Here is a 23,365-nt window from a genome sequence, read left to right as displayed (position 1 = left end):
AGCAATAAATATCATCCCCGAGCAAACCGGAGCAGCACGTACCCGTGAAAAGTTCATCATGACCTTCAACCTGTACATCCATCTACCCCTGGAAGCTTTTGGGATGGCGGGAGTACCCCCACGCCCGTGAGCGGTAGGGATGGAAGTTAACAGAACGCACAACAGTGTGAATAAAGCGTAATTAAATAATCTCTCGTCTGGAAACTGCATCGTACCGAAGGGGCGGTGTACGTGAGCCTTGTTGCCAGGGAGCGCTAACAACACCCATCCAAATGCCGCCGCTAACCGGGCAGCTAGGAAACTAGAAACGATAATTAATCAACATGTTAGACGAAGCGAATGCATTGAATTGGCTTCCGGAGCTCGGGGGGGAGAACAATTTTGGTGAGTGTTGTTGGTACGATAACCACCACTCTCCCCTCCCGCTCAACTCGCTCTCGTATATTTTTAGCACAAAAGCACGTACTTGCGTTTATTGACGTCAATTTATATTTGTTGATTATAGTTTCTTTTATTTTTTTTTTCGCTTTTGCAAGAATTCGACCAAAAGCTTCTTCGACCCACACACACACACACGCACACACGGGACTCGGGTTAGTGTGCACACGCTCCACAAGTCTGAAATATGCCCGACGGTATGGTGGTCGGTCCGCCGAGAATTAATATTCCCATTGTACACGCAACGCAACAATGCGTCAAACAGTGCTCTACACAGGAACCCCCGTGGGGAAACCGATGTGTGTGTTTGTGAGCGATGTAAAAGGACCCATCGTTACGTGTGGAAGGTCACCCGGTGTAAGAATAGAAAGCTTCCGAAAAGGCAGGATATCTCGTGCTAACTGACTATTCCACGTCCTTGCGAGCCGCCCGAAAACACTTAAATTAGTGAAAGCAACTCGATTTGGAGCATTCTTTTCAACAATCGCTCCCTCCGCGCTCAAGTCTCCGTTGCCGAGTCACACCTCTTGACGTGATGTCGTTCGCTAGGGCGGAACATTCCCAGCGAAGGTGGTCTGTGTGTAAGGATAAGGCAACGGAGGTAGCCGCGAGTTGATTGGAAATCTTTTGGTAATCTTTGGCACCGTATTGGTGGCAAACACAGCTGAAAGAAGCCTGAAAGCTTCCGAGTCTATGCTACTACGGGTTTGAGGGTGCTCGAACTCAAGGACAAGGATAGATTGATGGAACAGCCCGTTGGGAGTTAATTTTCCTTTTCTTCGTTTCGTTTTCTGTGGTCGTGGAATCTCACCATAACACAGCTGGCTCGTCGGCTAGCTTTTTTCGTGATTTCAATACACCGCACACACAAATAACATGTGAATATGAGTTCTAAAATTTAAAAAAAAGTATTTTAGGTTATAGGGGTACAAACGTTCAAGGACAAAACACAACGAAATTGTTTAGTGAAAGGGTTGTGATGAAGTCATTAGTATTAATTCTATGATTTATAAGCAAAAACCAGGATGGCGTGTACAGCAGTCCAGTAACACGTGCGCTACCGAAGCTGAACTGAACATCGTCATTTTCCTCTCCAAACATTATCGACATAGAAACACGTGTGCGCCGAGCCAGCATATAGATATCCTTTTCGTGAACGGATGGATGATTAGCCAGTGGGAGATGAAGCGAATGTTATTTGTTGTATCTACTGTCGTACGGTTAGCGTTGATGTGAAAGGAATGATGTGCACCGGGGATGATTTACACACGTCGAAATGAGAGCGCAGGGACAAATAACAACAAGCCGTGGTATGTTTTTTGTTTTTGTTTGGATGTTGCCATGCTTTCCACCCTCTCTCCTTTTTCTCTCGGACGTACCCAGAATGTAGTGGCGCGATCGCGATTTCTTCAGCGTGCCCGGATGATGTCCGCCACCAGCGTCCGACGGTGGTTGCGTTACCAGGGCCGATCCGATACCGATGCTGGTGGTGTTGTTGGCATTGGCCGTGACCGTTGTCGTGGCGGTAGCGCTGGCGCTGCCCGTCGCCGTGAGATTGGTGCTTGACGGTCGGCGAATGTTAAGCACGTAACCGTCCCCGTTCTTGCCGTGCTGTGCTTCGGTTACGATCCCGTCCGCTCCTGTCGCCTCTGTGCACGTTGGTGTTCGTGGTGGTAAATGCAATGCGAGGTGGGGAGCGAGGGAGGAAAGGGTAGTAAAAAATGTATATCATCGATTTGAGAACACTTTGGCGAGGTCGGCCCTCATTCGCGCGCGCACACTAACGATTGTTTGCGATAGAAAAAAAAGGACCGAAAAGGAGAAATGGAACAAAAGAGTCAAGTGCCCCAACGCTAAGAGGAACCAGATTGTGGCCGGGAATGCTGAGAACACACACTTCGGAAATGCGAACTGCTGGCATTTTTTTTTTCAAGTAAAAGCGAATACTACTCCTCCTAACAAAGTGGTCGAGCGATAAAACGGTGGAGCGAAACGAGGCTAAACAAAAGCGCTGATTGATGAGATTTTTGCGCAGAGTAAGTGCGTGCATGGCGGATGGCTAGATAAATTGTGCAGCGCGCGAGTGTGCACAACACGCTTCCCCTGCTCTCCGCTATCCTCTCAAGCACCTATTGAAGCCAACCGGGGGGAGGTATGCCTGTGCCACTTGAGGGTATTTGTTGAGTGGTGCAGCCGGTTGTTATCCTTGGTGAGATAGATATCGTTTGGAGATGATAGCATGGTAATGCTTCCCTGCAACGCAATTTGCTTGCGGTACTGACGATGGGATAGAACAACAATTTTAGCTCCAATTTGGGAATGGAAGAAAAAAAAGACACCAGTAATCTCGTTAAATCGAATTGAAAAGGTCCTACATGAAGCACATGAACCACGCCTGCACTGATCGTGAAAAACAAACTTTATCGCGCTCGGGAGGTAAGTGTAGCCCAGAAACGAAAACGTAGAAAATATGGCGAACTCTCCCCTCATTCCCCTCTGCTAGGATTCGTTTTCTCATTTCCATACGGACGCGTTTCTGTGCAGCCCAAAGCGGTGCAGAATTATGCTGGCTGATGCAAATGTGCTACTGTATACTTCCTACAGTAACCTGCAACCCGGAACCTTGACGATAGGGGGAAGGACGACGACACAAACGAGTGCTTCCGAATTGAAAACCGTTCCTACCCAAAAGCTGTTCTCGGGCCGAATCTACAGCCGAATGAAATATGGAACGACTTCTAAAGCGCGCCCGTATGTGTGCCGGTTTGTGTGCGCTATGCGCTTTGCCTTTTCTAACAAGGTTTTCCACCGGAACGGACGAAGATGACGATGATGATGGTGAACGCTAAGCTCCTGCGCTCGTCAGGGATCGCAGTGGGTAGAGTCTTTAATGCCGCGGTATAGGGCACGATGTGTGCACACGGTTGCATGTAATGGTGTGCCGGGTGAAGCGCAAAGCCCGCCTTGAAACGCAAAACCACCCCCGGCCGCCGCCGCCACCGCAGCACACGTTCCGTGGAATGCGGAACGGAACCAAGCGGAAAGGAGTCGGAACTATCCGTACGAGTTGAAAACGGGGGGAGTAGTAAAACCAGAAGCATTGTTGCCTGCACTCGAAGTGCCCTTGCGGCGATGCGGCGGCAGAAGAAGGGTGCGACGACGATGCATCGAATAATCGCTCTGCACTACTGACCTGAAAAGACGCGCTCCCGCATACGCATGATCGCATTGTTCCGGCGCACCTTCACGCACAGGTGTATCATCAGGAACATGGTTAGGTTCATCACCACGCTCTGCACCAGCAGCGGCAGCTCGTAGCGGCTGGAAAACCTGGGTGGGAGAAGGGAGAAGAGAAAAGGAAAACACATGATTAATGATCAATCAATGTGGGCGCTGTTAGGATTATTTTGGTGAAAGAATTAATGTAATTAACTTAAAATAAAATAAAGGGATACCCACTTGTGTGGGTGTTACCAAGGTAATAAAATAAAAGGGTTTAAAGACGTTTGGAAGTAATTTTAATTAAAAATGTAAGCATATACGGATTGATTCGAATTAAACATTCGGCCTGTACTTTTGACCAGCTCTGCACGATAATTCTGATTCAGCGGAGTTCTGATTTATATTTGCTATCGACCCTCATGCTACAGACAACTAGTCTTTGCTATGGGAGGACATTCCGGATATTAAACGAATCACATTTTGCCTATCCAAGCGAAATTGATTGACCATTCTTTGATATTTTTAGGGAAAATTGGCAAATTATAATAATTTTGAATACTTCTCTGATTCTTTCTTCCCTGGTTGGGGGTGTACATAGAGTTCAGGAAGATGACATTAGGCATAATAATCTCATTGAAATAAGCATTACGGCTGAAATTTTGCAACATTTTGAGAAATTCATACTATCTCAAAATGCTGTAAATTTTTAAGAGTTGGGTATGACATTTCATATTCATCATGTATTAAAGATTCTAAAAACGATGTTCTCGTTTGGACATAAATGAAGACACACTGCATGTATACAGGAACGGGTAAGAGATGTATTAGCGAGTTAGCATTAGCATAACGTGTACATCTCGCTTAGGAGCTCTAGACTGAATAATCTTCAGAAGATTTAAGCAATGCTCAAATCCCATGTAAAGTAAGTATTCTTTATTGTCTCCATATTCAACTAACCTAGAATAACTTCCACTCTATAGTTTATAACTCCTAAATTCGTCCAAATTCTCTTACAATTAATGGATTTTGAAAGCTACAACAGATAGAAACCAACATTTATAAATAGTATAAACAATACAATTAAGTCAAATTAAAAGAAAGTTAATGCTTAACGCAATTAGAATTCACAGATTCATAAATCCCGGTAACATAAGTCGTGTGTTTTCCGACCATTTATCGCATTGTAAATATTTAGCAATCCTATGGAATAAATTCAAATGTTGATTCTTTATTTGTGATGAATCACTCTAGTGAAATCATATATGTATTAAATTAAATAAATCATGATGCATACACTGTTTCCGACACAGTTTCCAATGAGAACAACATTATTCAAATCTTGCAAGATGTTTTTCAACAGCTGTCATTACTTTTTCTAAAAAATGTCTTTATATTGATGAATAATCCCGTTCACATTAGAAACTGACCCGGAAAACAGTGTAACATTTGGGTAAATAGCATCAATTTGATGTTTTAATAAACAAAGCTTGTCAATTAGCGAGTTTAAAATAGCAACCTTATTGACAAGAGAGAATAGGGCTGGATTTGGCACACATTTTTCTCAACCACGTGTGCATGTCAAACAATATGTAGGTCATCATGCAGCAAAAGTGCATTTTGCTAAACAATGCATTGTCTTTCGACTCGAGCAAAACTACGTTCGAAATGCATCTGCATCGTACTTTGCACGTACATACAAAATGCATTAACGCTAGTTACATTGATAGACAGAAAATTTGCAACGTCCGCACAACCAAAGTTACTAATTTGACAGCTAACAATACGCCCGGTCGGCACAGCAGCGCACGATTCAATTTCCTTCCCATTTTCAGCACATTCACCACTTGCGCGTCCAGGTCAAACAAACAAAGTGCATTCTCTGGATGGGGGACGACACTTGCCCGCTGCCGGTAACCGAAACGGAGCGCAAATTTAATGACTCTCTTGTCGCTTGGTTCTGGCGGCAGCAAGACCGGCCATCCCAAGCCACAAGTCCATACGATTATGATTTGCAGATGTTTTATTTTTAGATCGTGCCGGCGCGGCCAAACACAACGTAAAGGTACGGCCGCGTCGGGGTGGATCATCGTCATCTCCGCTGACCTCACCAGGGGTCCATTTGGTGGATGAAAATTCACTGCAAAGTAGAAGTCAAACACTGAAAACACTTCGTACATTTTGCACATGCTTTTGCTTCCGTCGTTTTTTTCTCTAGTACCGGGGCAGGTGCAGGTTTTCTTAATGACACACATATATACTACTCTGCTGTACTTTTATTTTGGCGACGGCGATGATGATACACCTGCAAATGGTGTATCGCTTCGCAAAGGATGCTAGACACTTTTGGTCACACGGTGAACTGTGAATTCTAACCTTGTTTTTCTTGGACGACTTGTGTTTGCTTTGCTCCATATTGGTTTTGGTTGATTTTTAGCTGAGTTATTTATATCGATTTTCCACCTACCCCACACTACAGTCTCCCGATACAATCGTTTGCCGCGTTTTTTCAAACCCCTTGTCATGTGAGATCATTCTGCCGGCCTCATTGTAGAATACATTACAATGTTGATGCAGTTCAAGTCATACTATGATTTTAAAATAGTCTTAATGACGTGATTGCTGTACAAAGCATCATTTTAAGTCAAACGTAAAAAGGATGTGATATTGATTTCACTCTGAATTTAGTGCTAGTTCATTGCAATAACCGACAATAAATATTGTTTACCAACTGCTATACCTGCTGACTTTAATGCGAGAAGTGTTGGCTGTGAAGTTTCAATTTTTACGACCCTTCGCCAATTGCTGAGATCAATAGATTCGCTTTCCAACTGTTTACATTCACATTTCATAAACAATTTTAATAGCTTGCAGTTTTGATATGGAGCAGGAATGGGTCGTACAATGCCCGAACTATAGTACCTAAGAGAGTGTCTACATTTAAGCGGTCGCACTGTAGTGTATGTAGGTGAGGCACTTTACGCTTTTGCCTTAAATTTGTTGGATCGATGAATTCAAGAACGGTACCAAAGTGCACACATTCTGAAGAAGTGCTGATGCGAGTGTGACGGGTGAACCTCGTGTATACACACATTGCACGACCGAGGAAGTTCATAATCGTATCAATGATGCTGTGTGAATACCAACTTTTCAATCCTTAAAATGAAGAGAGTTGCAGCATAATTTGATGTTCTAGCGAAAATTAACATGTTTATTCAAACGTAGTAGAAGTAAGTTATTAGATAAATGAATCATGTTGTTGAGATGCCTTGAGTAACCTAGGCGAAATGGCTCATTGCTCATTCGAGTAATAATGTAAATAGATGTAAATAGATAATTATAGGCCGTACAAAAACTGTCCTCAAACACTTTTTTGCACTGGGAATATTGCCAGGAAGGAAGCTCATACACAGGGATTTTCCATACGAATTTGACTATGAAAGTTGAAGTTGTAGTTTGATAAGTAAATATTTGAGCTCAAATATATTGCTGGATTAATGCAAATATAGCTCAAGATTAAAACATTGACGCTTAAATGACTCAGAACTTCGAATGCAAACACTGAACAATAAATGGAAACTAAATTGGTGTTAGTGAATTCTAGTAGAACTGCGACGTGACTGTGAAATTTACATGGCTAAGATACGTTAATGTAAACTAACAAATAGATAAATCATTAAAAACCTCTATTTACAGTTGATTTATAGCTAAATATGATTCAACGGCCCAATAGTAGTGCAATATGTAATGGTACAGTGAGTGGAAATAAATTCATCACGTAGATATGCTTCCAGAAGCTACCCCAACAAATAGCTATACTAGCGCCCGTGAGGCAAACACGCACGCCCGCCATAATGCGCCCGCAATCAGCTGTACGGCCGACCGCCAGCAGCTGGTGGTGCTGAACGGATCCTCCCAAATCCCCGCACGAAAAGGGTCTGTTTGTAAGCGCTTATCAGTGACAACGACGAGTCCGTGGCCTGCACAAACGGACCAGGCGTGCTCATTCGAGGTTGAGCAAACAATCAATAATAAATCTTGATGACTTGAGCAAATCAGCGCCTGTGAGAGGAGGAGGATGACGACTGTGACTAGACGATAAGCTGGTCGGAGGTCATCCGAAGATGTAGTGAACAAGCGAGCGCGTGCTTCAGGTTTTGCCCCTCATGTATTTTGCTTCCTTCTTCTGTTTGTCATTTTACGAGCAAGATTATACGGAGTAGTAACAATTTATTCCTGGAGAGGTGACAAAACCAAACCACATCACACAGATTGTTGTGTCTGCCGACGAAATATGGAATATGGATTTCAGGGTTTGGTGTCTTCTTCCAATTTCTTTGTAGGTCAAGTTCATCACCCAGACTTTATCAGCACTGTGGTTGGCACAAGTTATTCAGACACTCAGGAGATAACTTCCACTGGGAATAATTCCAGCCGCAAGAACAAGAGTGCCGATAATTTCAATAAAGCCATCTACCAGCCAGTTCACCAAACTGTCAAGAAAGTTCATTAGAAATAAGCCTATTTGAATTTCACGTCCTCTCCCTCTGCTCTCGCCACTTGACAGTTTAAGCCGATCAAAAGTTTCCTCAAAATCCAGATGAAGATATTCCAGATGAACTTCTACCAACTCCAAACGAAAACTCTACCCTGTCTCCTACTACTTCCTGATCTCACAATATTTCCCCTTCCTTGGCCTTATATCCACTTTAGCATCCACTTTATCGACCAGTCGTTTCCAGTTCTAAACTGCCCCAAGGAGGAGTTGAAAAAGAGCGCCAAGCACACGATGAGCGAGCATCGTCTCTCGGGCAGCATTCTTAAATGAGGTGCTCCTGTTATCCAATTGAGCTGAATTACTGGAAGGCCATGTTATGTTTTTATGATTTAATTCCGTGACATACCCATCCCTTCCCTTCAGCTGCCGTCCCCATGCACATGGTAGTGTTAGAGTGGATTATCATAAGCCCCGCTTGTTCAAACCAAGCGGCACTAACGGATAAGCGACTGGAGAATAGAAGCGTACCAAGACGAACGCGTACAAGCAAGTCGATAGACAGACATAGTACACCCTTTGCCAGGCAGTAATGATATGTAAGGATTCCTCCTAGACGTGCCACACGGCGTACCAAACGAGATGCAGCAGCAGCAAGTACGAATGCACGCACTCGAAAACAAGTTGTTGATTCGCGGTCAATGTCACGCGCTGGGTGTAACAGGGTGAATATTGCCAGTTTGTGGGGCATCGGGCAACCTGCGTGCTGAAGCCAAATGGTTTTTTTTTCTCGCAAACTTGTGTTTGGCAGAGTTATAACACAATCTGTGGAGCAATATGTACTTGATGACAGAGTTGGCAGCATCTAGCTGGATGCAAACAAGAACCATACGTAAGCCTAGAGTCTAGAGAAGGAGCAAAGAGGATTACACTCAGTTTTGTATGCTATTTGATGTGCAATGTGGTTGGTTTTATAAGGATGTTTGTTTTCAAAATATTGATATTGATGTCTGATATTGGATCACTGCTAAAGATACAATACTACACACTTTAAAATCGATTATTCATTCTGAAATCAAACATGTTTTCCTAATCTTAAGACAATATAATTGCAAATAAAGCAAAATTATGACGATATCGCAACCCTTCAGTTCGGTTCAATGCGAATTAATAATTCATGCATACGAATCACCATCCTTCATTCGCACATCTCAGTCACGTTGTATAAATCGTAACCAGTCATCATCATCACCATTCGATGCAACAGGTGCTGATTTCGCACGAGCGATATCTTCTTTACCAAAATAGACGATTTACGCTTCTGAATCATAAACACACCAACACGCATACACACATTCCAGTGATTCATTCCCAGTTCATACCCCCACACACACGAAGCAGCGACGGTATAGATTGCTCAATTCTGCAACCACCGATCCATCCATCCCAGCGATAAAAAACGATTCGATTCAATTTGAAAATTTCATTAGAATTTCGTAGAACTTCAAAGCGAGCACGACATGCGCACCGGGACGACTCAGGCCGGTTTTATTAACAACGTTAGGAGCTATTATCATATCAAGCAGCCATAAAAGCAAACGGAGTTAATCATTCTTAAACGGTTCCCGGGGCCGAGCGTTTTGCTGCAAGAGTGCCCCCGCTTCTGAACAGTTGCTGAGTTCAGAGAAATTGTAAGAATTCAAGCATGCCTAGCGCAATCTAGACGACCCAAACAGGGAGATAATGAATAATAAAATAAGACGTGTACTATTTTTTGTGAAGGATTTACGTTCAAGGTGTGGTTAAGGTGGGATGAATGATAGTAGTATTACCGTTTGAGACTGACACCTGCACCCACTGCGAGTACGATAGGGCCTCCTCTGTTAGTCTCTACGGTTTGACTTGGTGTGATATATCTCCCATGATAAGTAAGACTGTTTTGAACGATTTATGAGCTTGGAAGAACTCACTGACGATGAGACACAGGTATGCCTATCAGCTAGTATCTAAACAGCGGCCGCAGCAGCGGGCAAATAAATGGGAAAAAGTATTTTACTCAACAGAAACGTATTCCTACGAACACGTGCTATGCGAAAACGGAAATTAAGGAATTTGCTGGCGTACGGTGGGAAAAAGTTTACACGTGTTATTCGACTTTACCGGTATTAACTCATCAACAGAGCCAGCAATACAGAAAGTCCTCCATTTTAGCCAACCCCGTAACTTCGGCAGATTCTACAGCATTCTAATAGTGGAAGTTGTCTCAAACCAGATTCCTCCGTATTTCGTACGTTTCGGCAAATGTCAACTCGTGTTCACCTGTAATTGGCACCCGACGTGTACTGAACTGACTGTAACCCGTGACACCACCCTCCGTCCGTCTTGCCAAGTCACGAAACCTTTCCACCAACACTTTCCAACTCGTCCAGCAGCACCACGATGCAACAGCTTCTAATTGGTTCATCTGTTCAGTCTACTGACCACTTTATGCATCTCGTGCTTGCTCGTGCATCGTGTCCGCCTGCAAACGTTGGGCTGCTAACCTCCCCAACAGCGTCAATCGACATCCTCTCATGTTGACGCTAAACTGTAGCACACGCTCCAATAAACTGTTTGGGGGTGGTTTGCATTCGTTGCTTTTTTTTTGTTTTATTCAAACCCACTTTTCCGTAATACACAAATCATCTAAACGACAAATTGCGTTGGCTGCATTCGGGGCACGCTAGCGAAGGGATTCAGAGTGACCCCGGTGCTGAACGATGGTGGCCAGAAGCTGTGTGATGCTGTCGAGTGTTGGGTTCCATTTTTTTCCAATTTGTACCAGCCAGCCTCCCTTGACATGTCTCGCACGTCGACGGGGGTGAGGGCTGTGAGTGTGGTGTGCGGTTTGGAACTGAAATTAAATTTACTTGCCGAGCGGTCTCTCGGCAGTGGGTAAATTCAATTTAGGGCGATACTATGTAAATCACTAATGAACCTGGGGCGTCATCGGACTAGTTTAGAATTTTTTCAACCAGAAATGGAACGATCAAGAGTGCACATTTTGCCTGCCATACTGCCATACATTATCGCAAATTGAGCAGTACACGATGTTGTTTTTCACTGTTTACCATAAATATGTAAACAATTATCCTAATTTTAATGCATTGATTTCTATTTAGGGCCAGGCGGGGCAAAGGCAAATATAAATAACATACTACAAACACTACTTGTGTGATGTTTTGGTATTGCAAATTGCAACGGCCCTGTTTGATTTACGGCTGAATCATCAATTTGAAAATATTTAATCTATATTTATCGGCGCAAAAGTGCGTATCAAAAGAACAATATAGAACTGTACAATTGTGTATTATCTAGGATTTATCGGGGCGTTTGAAAACATAGATTTATAAATTAGATCATAAAAAATAGTAAATGTTTTAAAACAACGAATCATCGGCCAGCAAAAATATTGAAATATTATAAAACTAGAAACAATATATACGATTTGTTGATTCAGAACTCGTGAAGTTTGATAAAATTACGCACGTTAAAAAAGATAGTCAACTGATAAAACAATTAAAATAAACAATACTAAGAAATTTGATGAATTTTGGGCAGTAGTTTATAAAGAAAACACATGTTTCGTAATATTTTTAAAAATATAATTGATAGAATTATTGGTTCTAGGTTTATTTATTAAAACCCACAACCCATTTATTAAAACATATTCTTACTCTGAGAACATAGGTTGTTAATTCTTAATTATTGACCTGATAACTTGAGCTTCAAAATTGTGCAACTATAAAAGATACATTAGGTTCTACTGCTTCGCAGTTCCCTGGAATCACTTGTTGGTACCAGTGGAACTATACATATGTATGTCGGAGTTGTGTCCTGATAAGTACACCAAATTCATTAGTTGGAGTTTGGCGAGCTTTGTAGAGGATGGTAGGAAATACAATTTTATTCGATGGAGTTAGACCCACTTTTCCTTGATGGAACCATTTATGTTAGTTGTTTTGGAGGTGTGTCCGGTGACCCGGTGGATTCCGTAGAATAATATCGAATGGCACCAACCCAACCAACCACTTGCACCAACCATAAGAGTAATGTCATTTTCAATATATTTCCGTCCTTCTCAAACCTGTATTGCGGTAAGAGGTGGAACATATCAACATCAACTATGAAGCATAAGTTTTTGGAATAAGCTTCAACATTCTGATACAGCCAAATGAAGCGATAGATTGGTTGATCTTGACGAATAGGCTCTGAAATGTGTTAGGATATTACAACTGAGAGATGTAGCCTATAACGGTGAACAAGGTCAAACGTCCCTGCAACACTACATTGAACGACAAATTACTTTTGAACAACAAGCTGTTTGTGTAATTTTGTTTGATCCTCTGTCCCAATTTATCGCATCCTTTGCTTTCTACACGATTGATACATCTTCATTCATTCCAAAGCAGATTTGATTCCATGTCTAGCTTGTCGTCCACCGACGTGCTAGTAATTCTACTACCATGGAACACACCCCGGCAACTGCAACCGTTACTGCAGTCAGAATAGAGCAACCAATGCGATAGCTTAATTAGAAGCTTAAATTTATGTGCACAAACAACCATTAGCGCTCTTAACACACCCAGTTGCGCTGGCAGCTACACGAGTGCGACCGAGCTTCGGACAACTTCGCTATCGAGATGCCTGCCAATTATTGCATCGTGTCGTAAGCTCCCGTCAGCACAACTAACAGGAGTTTGCGTTAATTATGATAACTGCAGCTGCGACGCTACGATGCTGGCAACAGCTGGTTGGGAGCGATGTAAGGAAATGTTGAAGAAAAAATAACACAATAATACTCACGACTTTAAAAGGCGACTTACGGGTGCGGGTTGCCATCACGTAAGAGTTCATCACAGTCGTCTTGACTCTGACCATGAATTCTGCCGCATGCAAGAGACGGTTGATGAGATCACGAAAACTGGTTTGACTAGAAAAGTTGCTAGTAAAGGTTGTGTGTACAGTCTCAACCCACCTTAGTCCCACACTCGTTCGACCGATCGGGACGTAGAGAACGTGCAGTTTTGCACCGATAGTGCAGGTCATTGTTCTCCCGGTTGAATGGCGGTAATCTTCCAGCAAACTCGATAGAAAGAGGGAATACAATTTCTTATCAAACGACACCAGTTGGAGCTGCTGCAATAGCGCAAAACACAGTGAACATTGCTGCTTCATCTCCAATGGAAGTTTATATCGATTATAGGTAAAGCTGTACAAACAGCTGACACATCGGGGATACATATAAGTATTCGAGAGCTTTGTATATCCCACTGTGAAAATTATGAGTGTTGGAACATGTGTTAACTTAAATATCACTGGTGACAACATGAATGATGAACGAAAACCTGACAACACATCCAACAAACACGCCAACAATCAACCTTTCCCCTAACGATATGGGTACAATTACCGGGCGATAAAGTAACTGGCAAACATTATCTTCTATTCCCTGTGCGTACGTTACTTCTTATCACCTGTCAGCTGCAATCGACGTGGGTAAAGGGAAAGAAATAACACTTGAACATACATTGATCTTTTCAATTAACACACGCAACGTCCTCGGGCATGCGTTGAGTTAGAAGACGACACGTTACACCAAAAAAAGCGAGATCCTATCCTAATTGGCATCTGTGAAGTTCCCTTTAGCAGCTTCTTTCAACGATTCAATGCTCAATGCAGTTGTTGTTATAAAATATTCGACCAATCTCATCAATGGTGACAGTTGCGAATAATTCAACTGGTAGCTGTGACATACTCACACACAAACGGTTTTTGAGAAAATCACTTAAACTTGCCAAAGGTAGGAGCACTTTTTCCCGACCCGAAACGATACTCCGGTGTAAACCCGTTCGACCTCAAACAGTCCCACAGCCCTCAACTTCTAATGCCATTAGCGTAGAGGTACGCTCTGCAAAGCACAAAACGTGCCCATTCCCGACCTGCTCAACTGGAAAAAAGGGACACAAAGTTTACCCCGTCATTGGCCACAGGCACCTTGAAAGGTACCAGCCGATGGTGTGCGGCTTTCGCCCATCCATGACGCTTCTGCCGGAACAACAACGTTGCAAACTTTCAGGTAACTCACCATCGTTTGACGGCCCAGGAAGGTCACACACAGTAGTAGTGACCAAGAATAGGCAAAAAGAAATCAATACATATTAAAGAAAGACGACGAGTGACTTGTAGAAAACTAAACCACGGGAAACAAGTCCCCCACGGGGGGAGGAAGAAGCAATAAAATAGAGGGAGGAATGTTCGAGTTTTGCACAACCACAACAACCGAGCAAGAAGCTCTAAGAAAACACAGAACCGCCAAGGGAAGCGGTGGAGGGACAGGTATTAGCATAGGGCCATCCGGTAGCACATTAGACATTCACGCACTAGCACGTGCTAAGCAGCGCTCGCTCGGGCTTCGCAAATCTGTACGGTCGTTATGCCGCCTCCAGTGCTGGAGAAGCGTTTTCAAAACCTACAACGAATCAAGAACCTCTGAAGAAAACCTCTGTCTGACTTTCCTTATTCTTCTGGTTTGCATAAATACACCAAACCGATACCAGGCTCTAGCTCGTTGCACATTTTATCACGTTTCCAGCACGTCCAAAAAATCAACTATTCACCATGTCGGATCTTTGGACGACGAACAAAACGGGGAGTTGAGTTGAGTTTGCCTCTCTGGGCACCTCATTGCTATTCGAGGCCAGACTCGCGAAGGGAAGCGCGATCAGAAATCAAACCCATCCGGAACGCCTGTGTGCATGGATGGATATATATGTGTGTATATGTGTGTGTTTTAGTATTATCGATTTGGCCAAACTCGTTTACCTCCTCTACGGCTATGCGCATTTGGCGGTGGCAAAAATTCGATCAGCTGTTGCCGTGCTGGTAAAATACGCTATCGTGGAAATATTATATCCACAATAATGCAATAAGCACGGGGGAGGGAGAAGGTGCTGCTGCTGCTTGCAGTTGATGCAATTCATTACGGGTTATCATCAACGTCAGTGATTTGTCAGTGCAATTAAAGGGGTATTTTGTTCTGCCGGAACACATATCGGAGCAGTTAAGGAGAGAAAGAGAAGAGATAGAAAAACGTTCCAATAAAGGGATCATTGATTAATTTTAAGAGTTTAAAATAGTCCTTCTTTAACAAATAACTCCGAAGAGTCGTAAGTTAAAAATAAAAGGTTATTGAAAAAATTGAAATTTAATTTAAAAAGACAATCAAAGCAATTTGGTGAGAAGAATGAGCAATTAACAATTAAATTCTTGTTTCCATCCAATCTGAAGATTCATACATCATAAATAATCAATGTTTTTGTTAAAAAAAAAACTTGCAAAATACACTATTCAAACACGTGTTGTATAGTATAATGCATTTCTAAAACAAATATTTTGATTAAATGTGAACAACACATTATAAAAATATAGTCATTGATTTAAATAACATTTCATCTTTATGATACAACAAATAATTCAAAATAATTACATATATTCAAAAATAATTCTTGGTGTGCACTTTCAATCAATATTACCAAATAGGGGAAAGCGGAGCAAAATTGGCATGTTAGGCTGTTCAATGAATATTCCTTTTGAATTTGCCACGAAACACAATTATTCTTACATTATTATATACCTCCACCATTTATTTATTTAAAATTTAACTAAATAAAAGATAATGTTTTACAAGATGCTATTTTAACGCGCGGGGCAAAAAATGGACATATGTAAACAAAACGTGACACTTCAAAACACTGGGGCAATACGAGCCACAACAACAACGCTTTGGTAATGGTCAAAGCCTTTGCACACGTTTGGTAAAATGTTTTCTCTTCCTATCTATTGTTGTGCTGTTCAGGAAAGCTCTTATTTAATTTTATTTTCAAAAATACATTATTAAAATTAAAACACTTTTTACACGTATCATTCGACGACAAAGAATATATTGAAGCTGTTGCTGTAAGCATGATTGTGTGGACGAATACAACATCATAGCCTCACCAAGCGCCATATGTCAAAAACATCTGCCCATTTTGCCCTAAACATGAGTGGCCATTTTGCCCCACGTGAATTTGTTTTAATATTTTTGGTTATATTAATGAAAATACGTATTTAATTGCCTTGCATTCTTCAGACAAACTCTATAGAAGTATCATATTTTAAGAATATACCATGTACAACTTCCACGCATCCCTGTAACATCACTTGAAGGTTATTTTCTAAGGGGTAAACATTACATCAATATGCTACTAAACCTTATTATGTGTTTTTTTTAAGTTTTTTGTTAATTACGGCTTATAAAACTTACATGCTGTTCATAGAACACTCCAATTACTACATTTTGAGCCTTGGAATTTATCTTAGCCGTGAAATAATGCTTAACTAGAAGGTGTCCATTTTAACCCACATGCTCATTTTGCCCCGTTTGCCCCTAAAAAAGTTTATTTTGTGAAAACTTATTCAACATTCTCGATTAAACATTGCCCTTCCGTGCCGAAAAATTCTCGTAATGCAAAATGGACTTACACTTTCCCAATTATTTGCAGATGCATAATATCATTGGACACAAAAATGAAAAAGAAAAAAAATTGGTAAATTTTGATAATACAACAATTAAATTTAAAAAAAAATCCGCATAATTGAAAGCATTCAAACGTAATGCAGGTCATTGAGTTCAATTTGAAACGTTTCGTTTCCATTTTGTTATGAAATTTGCTTACGCACGTGTTATGAAATTCCTTAATTTCCAATCTATCCAAAATCAAACATGTTCATTCTGTTTAATTGTAGATATAGAACATAGAAATTGGGCATTATGTATTGAAATTGAACTGATTTTCAACATTTTTTCTCTGCTGGAACTTGTTTCATCAAAAAAGCTCCCCAGTTTCTCTCCTACGAAAACGATTCGCCCGTTATTAACGTCATTCACTCTACGCGGCCAAACTCTCCACGCCACAAGCGCATCGATCGCCAGGTTATCGGCACAACTTTCGGCCCAACAATCGAAGCGCCCCTCCGTCCGGTCGCAGGGCAACACTCTCAGCTCTAACCATACCGAACAACCGGCCCCCGCCGGTATGCAAATGGTTCTCGCTCGCACGTTTTGCACGTTGCAGCCACTACCAACCTTCCATTATTTGCATCTTCCCGCGAAGGCATCCGCATCCGCACTTACATCGCGCCCACACACAATCCCCCCGCCCGTAAAAGGGGTCGTAATTTGCGTCCAATGCGGATTGGATGTTGATGTGCGCGCAATTGCGCTTGCTATTCCGTTTGTTTCCATTTGTTTTAACACCTCGTACCGCGCGCGCCAAACACCTTTGCGTGTATATCGCTAACTACTGTGCTGGGGGTGACGATCGTCTATCATCAAGAGGAGGAGGGCAAAGAGACTAATGAGTATTTTCTTTTGCATGCATTTCATCCGCCCACTTTAAAACTGGGGGCTCGAGAGAGAGAGAGATTTGCGGAAGCAAATGTTTCATATATTTTCTACCCCGAGCCTCTATCGGTCGGCGGCCGGTGGCTAGAGTTGCGCTAGTTTTTGCGTGCGCTTATCTTATCGCGCCAGTGCCTCCCACTACCCCCTATTACACCCTCGCCACCGTTATCCGTTCGTTCAGCGCGGGGCCATTTATCGCGAGGTGTGGTGTGGGGCTTTTGCAATCGAGTGGCCATCGGAATAGGTAGTGTGATAAGTGTGTGAGTAAGCATAATTTTGTGGAACTCGGGTACAAGTAATGCTACTACAATTTAGGCATTTACTAACCAAACTTGTAAATTACAATTTTTAGACATTTTAAATTAAAAAAATGCAATCTTGTTGTATTGAATTATGAGTTGAGTCATTTTTTCCCTCTCGATCTCTTCTGAACAATGAAATTGAATGATTTCCAGTTCAAATGGGCTTTGTGAACCTTGCCAAAACATCAAACACAATGCTCTTTGTTACGCCAATACAACAGTAGATTGTTGCCATTCTGATTCAACACAGTTTTGTCGTCCTGTTAGAATGATTCACCGTTTAGAAAACCCTCTAAATATAAAATTCCATACTGCGACTGCCTTTTTAACAGTACAGTATGGTGTTTTCACTCCACTTATTCACGCATTAACTCAAGCGATAAACAGTCGAATCGCTTACCACAATCGCCACAATGTACCGGCACCAAAAAAGCGCTACCATTCCATCATCTACTGCCCTTGCCTTGGGGCCCGGTCACTGCTACCGATAAGACCCGCCGTCCCGCCCTAGGTCAGCCAGAATCCAAGGCCTCGCGTTAGAAGACGATAGAGCTGGCGAAGAAATTGTGAATGCCGTTTTTTCCCCCGGACCCACACTATATTGGGCTGTGGGTGATTGTTATCTGATTTTATGTTTTCAGGCTTCTCAGCTCTCACATTTCGTTTAACCTAATCGAATTCTACAACTACAACCAAGTGCCTTGTGCCCGGGACCGGACATCCGGGTCGTTTTGGGTTTGTTTCTCTCTTCCAAGAATCGGAAGAATGCTACCTTTTTGCCTAATTTCTATACAAAACACCAAAAAAATGGGCTGGACTCGGGCTGGATGATACGGTCTCGCACGGAAAGGTCACAGACATTCTCATCGCCGGGTTGGATAAAAATGGCCCTTCGGAAAAATGTCCTTGCAAAAGGTTGGAGAAATATTACTTCCTCCCTTCCCCTTCCGCTGACGCGATCGATTGGAATGTTTTTGAGAATATTTTACGCTCCCTGCGCCCGCACGCTAATCCTTGCACCACGAGGGAGGGTGGGTATGAATGTGCTTAAGTATCCGCTTTTATATCATCCGGCGAATTTTTCGGGTGCGAGATAGCCCCCAGAGTTCCATCTCCTACAATTTGCTACGAAGAAAAAGGGATTAAACGGCCGCGAGTTCGGCGAAAGGCCGGTCGACACACTTACCAGAACAGTATTCGCAGCGTGTTGGCCACCAGCAGGGCAAGGCAGACGTGCAGCGAGAAGCCTTCCGGGTCCTGCGTCTGCTTGATCTGCCGGTACTGGGGGATGTACGGCAGGACGCCGCCGACGACCATGAACGAGGCCGACGTCCAGCCCACCAGATGGCCCACCGTCAGCCCGAGCTCATCGTTGATAATCCAATCCATCTTGGGGGTCTGTCTGTGTCCCTCCTTCCTGCCTGTTCCTTCTTTCTGACGTGTGTGAGCTTGGCTGGCGTTTTGTCTGTGTCTTATTAAATGTGATTCGCTCCCCTTTTCGGAGTGGTTGCTTCTCGCTTTTTTTGGAAGGTAAGCGACTCTATTATACCATCGCACCGGTTCCGGGCTCCGTCCGCTGCAGTTGTCTCGTGCCGCACGGGTTCAGCTGCTGCTGCTGCGGGAAGGGATGCTGCACCGTGGCAAGAGCGTCGTTGGCCCCGCGCATTTGCATCGTCTGCTCGGTTTGCCGCCTGCCGGATGGGGGGAGGCGGGTAGATTCAACTATTTTTGATCACGGATAAATAATCTTTTTCTAGCAGCTTGGTGCAGTTTGCCGGATGAAAATAGACATGGCTTCTGGAGAGCTTGAAGTGAACACACCAGCGACTACTTTGTTCGGCTCGCTGACGGTCGCTTGTCCATCAACGAGGAGAGTGGTCACGGAGACCGCCTTGACACGGGTTGCTTGACGACACGCTCTATCGGCCTTTGTGTGGCTGTTGGGAGGCTGTGAACACCAAGATCTGGCCACAAACAAACACATACAGACACACTACTATACGGCGGGGTTTGTATTGCGTTCAAAACTACAAGATTACGTAGCACAGGGCGTTGATTTTGGTTTTGTTTTTTTCTTGTTCCAGCTTATTCACATACACTCGGGTTCAAGCTCCCGGAAACGCTGATAACACACGTGAGTTTAGACAAGAATGAAGACTGTAGACAACAAAACGAAGGAAATAAAATATGAAAAACACACACAAGAGTAATTTCCACGTCGCCTCGGTGCTTCAAAGGACGCGTCGTTTGATGCCTAAACAACCCCTTTGCTTCTGACGCGCGATATCAAACAGTTTTCCCACCATCACCGCCTCCTATGCGTTGCTGACACCGCCGCTGGACGCGTTCCCGAATGTGTGGAAATTGTGCACACAAACACACACTGAGACACACACACAATGGCACCTTCAAAAGTGTTTGATTTCGTTCGCCAATCTCGTCTCGTCGGCGGGAGGAGTCGCCGGAATCTGGCCCAGCTTTTCCGCTCACTCAGCCAACGATGTGTGTGACTTTCTTTGGCCTCGTTTTTCTTTCCTTCTTTCTCCTCCTTTGGCCGATTTGCGATTTGCAAACGCTTTTAATGGTGTTGGTGGTGTTAGGTTTGTTTCGTGCGGCGGGTGCAACGATTGGAAGGAAAAGCGTCCGTCCGTCATAGGCGGCTTTCACGGAGTGGAAAATGTACGCGCAATGAAAGCCAAAAAAACTCACACACACAAATTTTTTTTTTCTTTTTGGTGAGGTGGAAGAAAGGGAACGTATTTTTAGCGCGCACACACACACACACACGGTGACGAGATGACTTTTCCGAGGCCGTGTTTTGCTGCAGCACAAACGTTTGCGCTGCAGAATTACCACCCCCTGCGGGCTTGCAAACTTTCTTCACTTCAGCAAGGGGGAGAGGAAGGAAAATTTGGGCGAAAAACGGTGGCCTAACAAATGCAATTACACTAAACGCTCCGAGCGGCTCGTCGTTCCTCGCACGGCCGCGATGATCGGCGGAATGAGTCGAATCTGTCGCAGCCGCACTTGTGAAATTCTATCAACGGCCCACAAACGGAGCTGCAAGCCCGCACTTGTACCGCACCAACTGATGCGATGCAGAACAAAGCGCTCGCTCTCCTTCGCTGGTGATAACGAACTGTGTGTAGCGCCCGTACGGGTGGGCAGTACACGCGCGACCGACTGCGTGCGTTTTTTCTTTATTATTATTACTGCCTTTGCTTCTTCCGCAGACGGACCGACGGACCCGTGTACGATTCGCTCGCTACTTTCCCTACTTCTGCTTGTTCTTCCTGCGCTCGCCTGCCGCACTATGACAACAGACAGTGGGCTGCGGTCAGAGTGACCAGAAATACCGATTTATATATATCCGCCAAAAGGTTTGAAGGAAAAAATCTCAATTTTTTAATCATTGAACTACAAAACTCAGCCAAACAATCAAATCAATCTAAATAATCCAGCGAAAATCAAATTACAGCACGTACGATAAAATCGTATCCAATGGAGCACTGTAGTGGCCCTAAGCGGTCGCGTGAAGCCCCAAGAAAAAGAACTTGCCTCCACTGAGAAAAAAGAATGAGCATCTTAGTCCTTCTTTGGCTTAGAATTCCTAGTACAATTTTCAGATCAACACTTCAGAAAGACCTTCATTTGTGTAACCGCTGAACCAAATCTAATCCATATCCTAGGTAAAGGATGCATATTCTTTTGAAATGGAACTTTCATCTTGCGCATTAGTATCCCCCCATCTCGCTTAACACTTCTTTTGCTTCCACTTCTTTAAACTCGCGTTAAGGACGGTGGCAACGCTTTATCGCATGCGATTTTATCGGATGGCCTGTCAAATGTTTATATGGGATTTGACAGATAACGTCGGACGACGAAATCGCACGTCCGACGTTATCTGTCAAATTCCATATAAATCTCGTCCGATAAAATCGGATCCGATGTGCGTTGCCACCGCCCTAAGTTTCGAGTTTTAACCTACCGAAAACTACCGAAAAATAATCTGGCCACTCTGGTTGTGATTTTGTATTTGCTGACAACCGAACTGTCAACGGGCGTTCAATTTTGACCAGTGTGAAAATCCACTGTGAACCGTTTTGGTTGTTGTTTTGTTCTCGAAAAGATGAAAGAAAATCAAACGTAATGGGTAGCATCGTGCACAATATTAATCCAAAATAGCAGAATTGACACATTTGTGCGCAAAACAAGTAATGTGTTGTCTGATTTTGTGTTTATAAGTGATTATCTTCAAAAAGTGATTCAAAATCCCACAGTGATGAGCGCATAGGGCGCGGTTACACTGCTTCTATAGATGACCCAAGGAGCATTTTCACACCAGACGAATGTGAGGCCGCAAATACACGACGCGCGTTCGACGAACTTAGCTCAGTCCGGCTGTAGCTCAATATAACGAAATAGGCACGAATAAGTTCCAATCGCGCCTGCTGTTTCGCAAATTGAAAACAATATTTCATCTTGACTCCTTCATACGTCCGCTAGAACTCGGATGGATTTATTATTGGTTACTGGTTACCCTAAATTTGCTCTAAAACTCAGACGCTTTTTTTAATTTTTTGAGTCCAAGCGCCACAACTTAAGCTTAAATGACTCGAAAATCAAATATCGATTGAAAAAAAACGAAAGCTACAAAGCTTAATTAGTTTGTCCAATAGATGTAGTATTATAACTCATCGTTATATTGCTGTCCTTTTCTTGCAATGTTTTTCGACAAGTTTTATCAATTTATTACTAATATACCCTTCTAACTTTCCGAGCAAAAATCTATATGAATGGTCGTGTGGTCAGATGAGTGGGTATCAACACCATCGACTATTATTCAAATCTCACTTGATTCAGTGCTGATTATTTTCATTGGAGTTTTGTATTTAAGCAATCGTATCACCGCTCTAGTTATAATGATGCTTAACTTCAATGCGAAACCATTCAACAGTACAGAGGGAAGGAGAAACCTCTCAAAGCGAGGATAACTCCACTGGCTGGGTATCCCACCAACAGATGGCAACACCGCTTTTTTACTGTTTTAAGAATGCATCAGTCGTTCGCCGTCTGCTAAACGAAGTCTTTCTATATTCCGTTTCGGTAGAGAGCTTGATTCGTTTAGAGCCCGTTTAGTGGCCGTTAAATGGATTTGTGGCACTTGGGAGGGCTCGCAGAAAATTCGGTACGGTACAAAAGTTGGTCGTATAGCAGTACAGGCGGTCCTTGAGACACACGGTGAATGGAAACCGAAAATGGTCACAAAATACCGCGTATCTCGAATTTCCCGCGTAAGTCGAGTTTCACGGTTTTCCTCGAAAGTATTACTTAAGTTTGAGTAATTTTGCGAAATACCCAGCTTCGTTATTCCTAAAATTTTCGTGCTAGCGCTAACCGATTATTTTTACTTTTTTACGATGA

The 23,365-nt window shown here is 43.1% G+C and overlaps 1 protein-coding gene across 4 annotated transcripts in view; it reads right to left on the bottom strand.

The window, feature by feature from the left end:
• LOC120955412 (solute carrier family 66 member 2) overlaps positions 1-21,230 on the bottom strand; it is a 28,279-nt gene extending 7,049 nt beyond the window's left edge. Inside the window, exons 1-4 of one of the 4 annotated variants that reach the window (XM_040376263.2) lie at positions 21,155-21,230; positions 19,128-20,098; positions 3,632-3,768; positions 1,818-2,087 (exon numbers count right to left, since the gene is read on the bottom strand). In XM_040376263.2, coding sequence (XP_040232197.2) covers positions 1,818-2,087; positions 3,632-3,768; positions 19,128-19,330 — 610 coding nt within the window. In that variant the 5' untranslated portion in view covers positions 19,331-20,098; positions 21,155-21,230. The other 3 variants (XM_040376262.2, XM_040376261.2, XM_040376264.2) reach the window with 3 other exon arrangements.
• Between the last annotated feature and the right edge of the window lie 2,135 nt (positions 21,231-23,365).

Source organism: Anopheles coluzzii, chromosome 3 (assembly GCF_943734685.1).
Source record: "Anopheles coluzzii chromosome 3, AcolN3, whole genome shotgun sequence".
NCBI lineage: Eukaryota > Metazoa > Arthropoda > Insecta > Diptera > Culicidae > Anopheles > Anopheles coluzzii.
Note: the sequence above shows the minus strand (reverse complement) of the source record. Positions and strands in the feature narration are given on the sequence as shown.